The sequence below is a fragment of the Arachis ipaensis genome, chromosome B08 (genome assembly GCF_000816755.2).
Source record: "Arachis ipaensis cultivar K30076 chromosome B08, Araip1.1, whole genome shotgun sequence".
NCBI lineage: Eukaryota > Viridiplantae > Streptophyta > Magnoliopsida > Fabales > Fabaceae > Arachis > Arachis ipaensis.
The window spans coordinates 8,276,653-8,285,548 of record NC_029792.2 but is presented as its reverse complement, the minus strand read 5'-3'; the positions used below and the strand labels follow the sequence as shown (position 1 = coordinate 8,285,548).

General features: G+C 39.3%; 2 protein-coding genes across 2 annotated transcripts; both read right to left on the bottom strand.

Annotated features, from left to right (window-relative positions):
• Nucleotides 1,187-4,330, bottom strand: LOC107613778 (G-type lectin S-receptor-like serine/threonine-protein kinase At2g19130). Its single transcript, XM_016315931.2, has one exon. It carries the CDS (start codon nucleotides 3,887-3,889, stop codon nucleotides 1,373-1,375), a length of 2,517 nt encoding a protein of 838 aa, XP_016171417.1. The 5' UTR covers nucleotides 3,890-4,330; the 3' UTR covers nucleotides 1,187-1,372.
• LOC107610447 lies at nucleotides 6,220-7,125 on the bottom strand. Its single transcript, XM_016312497.1, has 2 exons — nucleotides 6,651-7,125; nucleotides 6,220-6,542 (listed from the first exon to the last, which is right to left on the bottom strand). Exons 1-2 carry the CDS (start codon nucleotides 7,123-7,125, stop codon nucleotides 6,220-6,222), a joined length of 798 nt encoding a protein of 265 aa, XP_016167983.1.

Sequence of the window (8,896 nt, the reverse complement as noted above, 5' to 3'; positions counted from 1 at the left end):
CCTAAAGTTGGCTTAGATGCATACTATGTTCTTCAAATCAAAAGGAGAGGAGAAAATATGATAAAACTAAGGTAATACAAACTCATCCAAATCATATATTAATGCTATAATTAAACATTAATCAAATAAAAAAAGAAAGAAAGTTTTAAGAACCAATATTTTACACCCAATATTACAGTCAAAATTTAAAATAAGAAAAAAAATTTTAAAATTCTTTTAAAAAAAATTCAAAACTCAATTTAAAAATTATCTAAAATCCAAATTTAACAAAAACTCATTTTTAGTAAAATTTATATTAGGTTTATTTGATAATATGGTATAATATTAGCTAAAATTAGTTATTATAATGTTGATTCCCTGGTTACTCAAAAAAAAAAAAAATACTAGTTTCATCATTTCACTTTTTGTTTATATAAAAAAAATGAATTTACTAAGATCAACTCACTAAAATCAGGGCGTGTCTCTAAACTTAATAAACACTTACAAAAATATTTATGACTTGTATCTTTGTAAAATACATTCTAAATTTTTAGGTCATGTGTCAATTCTTTTTAGTCGAATAATATGCTCAACTAATTACCAACTCTATTTTACTAAATTGGGCTAGGCCTAACGTATCCTCGTTAGAGAAAGAATCAACTATATGCCGTATTATTTTGAATTTTACATTCATATTGAAAGTTGCTGCTTGTTTGATATTTATTTACCAGCATATAAATACATACTGTGACGCAATGCATTGCAGCAACACGCCAAAGATCTGAAATAGAAGGTTTGTGGGCGAAAAGAAACTTCCAAAGAAATAGTGCTTCTAATTTTTCTTTTTTAAAAAGAAAAGAAAAAGTTCTTACCCTGTTGTACTATGTTGCTTTTGGTAATACAAAAAGAAAAACAAGATTGAAATTGTCTATTCATATCATTAGTGACATCAAAAGTGATGCATACATTTTTTTGGTGATTACCTAATGAAATATCAGATTTTTCCTTTTGCAGTTTGGCGTCATCTTTTGTTGTAGGCTTATTAATTAAAGAAGATGGTGTATTGTGACTTGTGACAACTACAACACGTTAAATTGACCTTATCCAATATACTTCTCTTTCGAATGCATGCGTGTTCTTCAGGGAACCATGCCCAAACATCGTTCATTTTCTTCGATGGATTCCATGTAAGAGTATATGCATGACCTTCTACAAAGTGATCTTTAATTATTGTTGAACTGAAACATATTTTCAAGTAGTATCAGCTAATGCAACTTGTAATGTAAAGGGTTATGTCTATTGAATGAATATACAAGCTGCTAGCAATCATGGATAGAGAATATTGTATTATTAAGACACAAACATTACATTATTACAACTAATTTTCCACTAATTAATTTCCTCCTAAGGACTTGGAGCTTGCTGAAGAGATGTTACTTTTAGGTTGAGATGATGTTGTTGAGACAGTGGTGGTGCTCTTCACCTGTGAGCTCTGGTTGGAAGAGTTGGAATCGGTGAAGAAAACTATGTCCTCCTGGTTGTCCAGAAACACTTGAAGGGTTCTTGGAATGGGAGGCGAAGCGACATCCAAGATCCCTTCAAGTATCTGAACAACCTGAGCCATGGTTGGCCTATGAGATTCATCATCTTGGACACACCAAGAAGCTACTTTGATTATTCTAGTGACCTCTTCAACATCCGCATTCGCCTCCAACCTAGGGTCCAAGAGGCTAAGGACATTGCTGCCTTCAGTTACAAGAGTAGCAGCCCATGTAGGGAAGAACTTCACTCTGCCATCATCACAAGGCTCAGAGTTCCTCTTGCCGGATACAAACTCGAAAAGCATCATTCCGTAGCTGTAGACATCTGCTTTGGGGGTTATGGCCACCCCAGAGATCCATTCAGGGGCAAGGTAGCCTCTTGTTCCTCTCATTGTTGTAAGGACCCTGCTGAATTCTCTTCCAACAAGCTTTGCAAGGCCGAAATCTGCGACTTTGGGACAAAATTGAGCATCTAGAAGGATGTTCTCAGGCTTGACATCACAGTGTATGATGCAGTCTCTACAACTATCATGAAGATAAGTCAATCCCCTGGCCGTGCCGAGCGCGATTTGGTACCTCATTTTCCAGTCCATGATCTTGGAGGAGTTATTCTGAAAGAGATGGAATTCTAAGGAGCCATTTGGCATGTAATCATAAACCAATAACTTTTTGGAGCCTTCGGAGCAGAAACCTCTTAACCGAACAAGATTAACATGTTGAACTGTCCCAATAGTACTAACTTCTGTTCTAAACTGCTTCTCTCCTTGGCTAATGCTCTCAAGCTTCTTCACTGCCACAACACTTGAATCACCCAAATAGCCTTTGAACACAGAACCGAAACCCCCTCCTCCCAATTTCTCTGAGAAATTCTTGGTTGCGTTTTGTAGGTCTCTGTACCCAAATGCCACCAGTGAACCCTCCACTAGCTTTCCCTTCCCAACCGTTCTCTTCCTTCGCCGAATCACCAAGAACAGAACAAGGCCGAGGAGAATCCCTATGGCAACAACACCTCCCACAATGCCACCAATAACTGGCACCTTGTTGCTCTTAGCATCATGAAACTCAGAAGCTGCAAGCTTGAGGTACAAGATTTGTCCACTGCTATCATCTGAAGATAGCTGCTGCAGATTCAAGAGATCTCCATTCCAAATTGAACATTGGCTACTTCCATATGCATAAGCAGTGCAGGAACAATTGTTCAAGCATGTTGATTCACATTCCTCTTTAGTTCCTGCCCCTACTTCTTCTGAATGTTTCGGTAATGCCATGTTTAGGATTGGTAGAAACCTGTCCTTTTCACCATTAGATGATTTTGAACTCTCACATTGCAAACTTGTTTTCCTGACACACCCTCCTGATTGATCCTGAAGATCCCAATCAGACTTTGATTTTGGCTCAAAACCTTGCAAGCAATTGCAGTATGGCATTGAGTTCTCGGTGCAGCTCCCGAAGGCACCACAGAAAGCATAAACCTCACACTGCGTTCTCGGCTGAGACCAAAACAAATTCCATTGCTGAATGCTATCCAGCCATGACAGTTGCTTGATCTGGCCCGAAACATCCATCACGAACCGCGATATAATGGAAGAATTATAGACTGTATAGGTGAAATAGCTCTCGTTTTCGTTCGAAATGAAGCTGAAATTGTAGATGTAATTCAACCTCATCTCAGGGACCAAGCTGAAGATATGACCATTCCAAGGGCCACTCGTCCAATACTGTTCAGTCTTGTTCCAAAGAATAAGGTATGAAGTGCTCCCTTTAGGGTCCAATTCCAAAGAGAAGAGACCAGTTGCAGGATCTTCATTGTTCTTCCATGAAGTTAGATACTGAGGCTTCTTTGTTTTGTTATCAAGTTTGATTTTCCCTCCGGGAAGCCATGTATCTGTTGGGTGATCAAAACTCTGCCAAATGGCTTCTTCTGATGATGATGCATTAGGGTTATTACTAATTATGAGGTTCCCATTATCGAGAAGAATAGATACTACTAGTGCAGAAGGTGAAGCAGGAGAGGTAGTTATGTTGGTTGACCAAACTTGAGTTTGAGACTCATCAAAGAGTACTAAGTTACCCTTTGAAATAGTGAAGTTGGCAGTGCTCTTATCAGATACAGGGTGGTCTCTATTGGCAACCCAAACAATTGTTTGTAGAGAGAGCTTCTTGTACCACATGCCTATGTAGTAGTTAGAGGAGTTACCTGGCTTGAAGAAACCGAGTTCGAAGATTCCACCTTTGGAGAGAAGGGTCTGGTCACCGGAGAGAGATTGAGTTGCGGAGATGGCGGTGAGAGGTGCAAGGGCAAGGGAAGGAGTCAATGAGAAGAAGTAGTAGTAGAAGAAGAAGAAGGAGCAGAAGCATGGGTTCATCATGATGGTGGTGTCTCCAGGGAGAAAGAAGAAGATATTTTGGGTGGGAAGGAAGTGGAAAGTAGAAAGTAGAAAGTGGAGAAGAGAAGAGAAGAAACAACGAAGCACGCAGCAAGTAGTAGTAATAAAATGGTACAACAGCGAGTGCTCTGGTGTTCCATCAAAGTAAGAAAAAGGACAAGTTGGCACTGCCTACTCACTGTTGTTCCCACAAAAGTTTGCTGAGATTTGTGGTCTGCCAAAAAGTCAAACGATACATTACCCCAATACCCGTTTTTCACTTATAATAAACAAGCACCAAAAAGTCTCATGTCACTAAGCTCTAAGCACTCTTTCACATACAATCTGTAAACCAAAAATTATTACTATAAAATATTACCTCTTCTTTAATTTGTTGATGGAATGGAATCGAAACTCCAGCACTTTCAATTTGGAAAAAGTCTCATTCTCTCATCAGGAGTGCTAGCTATTATGTTACTTCCATAAAAGATATAATTGGATATGATATATCCTTTAATGTTGATGAAGACATTGGCGATGATCAAGTTGAGGTGTTGAGAGGTTAGTTGGGAAAAGACAAAGTGGTATTAATGCGTAGGGTAGGGTGATCTAAAACGGCCTACGTACATAGATTACTATATAGTTTTCACTGGACAATGAAAATCGTAGGTTTGACCCTGGTGGGTTCCGCTTCATCATGACATCTTCTACCATCTTCAAACCCAACCTCTTCACGTTATACATCATTATATCTAGAGAATATACTCTCTCACTCTTCTTGTTTCGTTAGTTTTACTACTAACATATTTTATAATTTGTAAATTAGTTATTATTAATATGTTAAAAAAAATATAGATAAACAAAACATTGTAGTGAACAACAATTTTAAAGAAATAAGTAAATTATTTAGATTCTTAATTAATTTTTTTTTGAAAATAAAAGTTCAACACAATAAAGTGGAACATACCTACACAAATGAGTTAATTGAAAAAATACATAACCTATCATATTTTTACACTACTCTATCCTCTCGGTTATTTACTAATTTCACAGGTCTTAAAGCCTCGTGGAGTTGACTCAGGAGTTCCAACTCCCATTGGGAAATGTCACGCCTCCATTGGAAATGAGTTCCAACTCCCATTGGAAAAGCTCACGTCTCCATTGGAAGTTCCAAATTCACTCTAACCCATCCCAAAATTCGCAGTCCCCAATAACAGATCCACATTGGTTTGAAACAGAGAAAAACATCGGGAATCGATCCTTTAGAGATCCACAAAGTAACCATATATCCTCTCAGAACCGAGTCATTCGCCCGTCACCAATCTCCATAGACAACCATGTAACCATCTTATCCCTTATACGTTGATTCGTGAGTTGTAGCTTGCAAATATCCTTCTATGGACCTCCTCTAGTAGGTACCATTTGAGTTGACAGTAACTCATTGGGATTCAAATTATTACACGAACATACAACATTCTTTCACAGTAGACACTCTTGCTTTGCAAACTGCCACCACTACTTAAACAAGAGTGCCGTGTTGCGAATCATAGCATCTCCAACTCCCAACCCGCCTAGCTTCTTAGGAGCCTGCACCACTTCCCATCTTACTACCGACATACCATTTCTACCATCTTCCTTACTCCACATGAATCTTCTCTGCAATGAGATCAGTTTTTCAGCAACAACTTTCGACATCTTGAACAAGCTCAAATAATACACTGGTAAACTATTTAAAACTGATTTGATAAGCACCAACTTCTTCGCTTTGTTTAACACCTTCGCTTTCCATAGACCGAGTTTCTCCTCCACTTTGTCTATTATAGGCTTCCAGGTCTTCACCAACCTCGGGTTTGCTCCTAAAGATATTCCAAGGTATTTAACTGGAAGGGTCCTTACAACCCAATAAGTTGCACATACGTTGGACCCACTGCTCATCACAATTAATTGGAATTAAGCTGGACTTATCAAAATTAATCCTGAGTCCTGACATCAACTCAAAACATCAGAAGTCGCTTGTAGTTCTTAATAGTCTCATCTTCAGGCGGACAAAACAGAATAGTATCATTAGCAAACTGCAGGTGTGACAATTCAATACTATCTCTCCCTACCAACAACGGAGATATGCGACCGTTTCTGATAGCCTCTCCAACCATTCGATACAGCACATCCACAACCAGTACAAACAAGAAAGGAGAAAGCGGGTCACCTTGTTTCAAACCTCTTTCCATTTTGAAAGGCTTAGCCGGAGAACCATTTATCAGAACTGACATAGATGCGGTTGTCACACACTCCATAACCCATGCTCTCCATCTAAGCCCAAATTCCATCTTTTGTTATACAATGTCGACAAAACTCCATTTGACTCTATCATATGCTTTCTGAAAATCTAGCTTGATTATTGCTGCCTCATTTTTCCTCAGTTTCAGCCGGTTTACTATTTCACACGCAATAAGTGCCCCATCATGTATTTTTCTCCCTTTGACAAACGCACTTTGAGTCTCCCCTACTAATCCCGGCATGACTGCCCTCATCCTCCTAACTAGTACCTTCGAGATAACCTTGTAAACGCACCCCACCATACTTATAGGCCGTAAATCTTTGATCTCCTTCGCACCAACGAACTTGGGTGCAAGCGCCACCCAAGTGATATTGGTATCTGCCAGCAATCAGGATGTCTGGAAGAACCCCATCACTGCTGCCGTGAATTCAGGCCCAAGCTCGCCCCAACACCTCTTGATAAAATTTATGTTGTACCCATCACAACCTGGCGCTTTAGATGAGTCGCAGTCCCACACAGTCGCTCTGATCTCTTCAGCCGATGGCAGCTCCACTAAAGTCCTAGCATCTGTCTCATCTATCTTACCCACCAAACCATCTTTGAATCCCATCATAGGAGAAGCTTTCTGATGATATAAATCCTTGTAGAATTCTCTGATAGCTACCTTAATTCTCGCTTGATTCTTGACCTGTATGCCGTTTATCACCAGTGTATCAATCCTATTATTCCGCCTTCTTGCTGAGGCTATATTGTGAAAGTATCTTGTATTTTTGTCCATCTTCTTCGCATGCCAGGACTGAGACATCTGTTTCCAATGAACTTCTTTCCTTACATACCATCTCTCACAACAAGTGACCAACGCCTTTCTTCTAGCCTTAATCGTTCCATCATACACTCCATTGCTTACCATATCATCAATCTTCTTGATTTCTTCCTTAAACCGTGTAATTTTTTTGTCCATGTCACTAAAATTGTCCTTATGCCATCTTCCCAACGGGATTGTCAGCACTTTCAGTTGTCAGCACTTTCCATCTTTGATCCACCACCACAACTTAGTGTCATCACCGGAGATAGCCGTCCAGACGTTGCCGTTTCCCTTCAACCCATTCAGACGCAGCAGAACGCCGCTGTCCTCCCTCTCCGTAGCCTGTGCAGATGTAGCGCAGCCACACCTGTCTGTTTCCATCACCTTCCCGTATTGCCTCCGTTTCTCCCATTCACGTGTATAGGAGCGCCGCCGCCGCAGTTGTCTTGCTATTTTCGCGCCATTCTTTCTTGGCGGCGTTGCTACTAGGGGTGGCAAGCGGGGAAGCCTGCGCCGCCCCGCCTAGTGAGGCGGTCCTAGATATATCTCTAATTTTACAACCAAAATGTGCCACATGTCACTTTCTCATTATAATTGGGATCAAAATTTTTCCTTTGAAATTAAGGAATTCTCTTCTCTTCCTTACTAATTTTACAACTAAAATGTGCCACATCATCCAAAACATAATTATAAATATTATTCCCAAAGCAAAATAAACATAATCTAAAATATAATTATAAATATTGTCTCAAACAAAATAAACATAATCCAAAACACTCAATTTTCATCTTCATTCTCTTGTAAGTTGGGTTAGGGGAAGTTGAGTTTTGGCAAAAAAATTGTAAAAATACTCCTTGCTAAAAAATACTAATCCTGGCGAGGAAGCCCGCCCCGTCCCGCCAAAGCCCACGGTTTAAGCGGTGCGGGTTAGGCGGGCTTTTGATATTTAGCGGTCCCAATTTTCCAGCTCGGCCTGCCTTTTTTGGTAGGTTACGCGGGCTGGTCCGGCAGGTTTAGGCCCGTTTACCACCCCTAGTTGCTACAGTGCCGCGCCAGGAGTTGTTGCCATGTTGCTGCCGGCTGCTGCTACGCAAGTGATGCCATCGCGCGCGTTCCCCATGCGCCACTGCGGCTGTCTCGCGTTGTCTTGCTGCCGTCCTCCCTCCGCCACCGTGGTTCTCCTCCTCCTCCTCTTCTTTCCTTTTTCCAGTGTGGATATTCATTCTACTAAGTTTGTAGATGGTTATTTTTATTCTAAAGTAAATGTTCATTTAATTTAGATTGGATTTAAGTAGATACAATGAAATTTGCTAGATGTTCATTTTAATAAATATGTAGATGGTTATTTTCATTTTAAACCGACGGCTTGATGGAGAAGAAGCTCGACAACGTTGAGGCTAGCTGATGAGGGAGGGACTGACGGCGCAATGAGGATTTAGGAAGGGGTGTATGCGATGGTAAAATGGTTAGGAGGTGGATGGTTAAAGTGTAAAAAGTGAAAGTATGATTTTAGAGGATAATTTATAATGAACTATTTTTTTTCTTTCATCTTCTGTGGGCCGAAAGTGCAGCCAATTGTTCATATTATTCACAATCTCTGTTGTCTATCTAGCAAAGTTGTATTTTTAATAGTAAAAGATTATATTTAATGGTATAAAATTATATATTTTTTTTAATGATTAAATATTGACTAAATTTTAATAAAAATATCGATCCCTAAAACTTCTTCGTTCACTTATATCCAATACCTTCTTATTTCATGCTTTTGATATAACTATCTTGCTTTATTTCCTTGGCTTTATCATAAACATAGATTAATTTTAGGTGGTAAACATTTTTTCTTATTTTTGTCTTATATTTAAATTAATACTAATCATTTTCTCTTTTTTACATTAAAATGGTTAATTGCTTAACATTTGATAGATAG

Excerpts from the sequence above, each read along its gene's own strand:
- LOC107610447 (XM_016312497.1), bottom strand. The coding sequence starts at position 7,125 with ATGGACAAAAAAATTACACGGTTTAAGGAAGAAATCAAGAAGATTGAT. Across the intron at positions 6,543-6,650 it reads CGACTCATCTAAAGCGCCAG|ATACCAATATCACTTGGGTG; the intron begins GTTGTGATGGGT and ends GATTGCTGGCAG.
- LOC107613778 (XM_016315931.2), bottom strand. The coding sequence starts at position 3,889 with ATGATGAACCCATGCTTCTGCTCCTTCTTCTTCTTCTACTACTACTTC.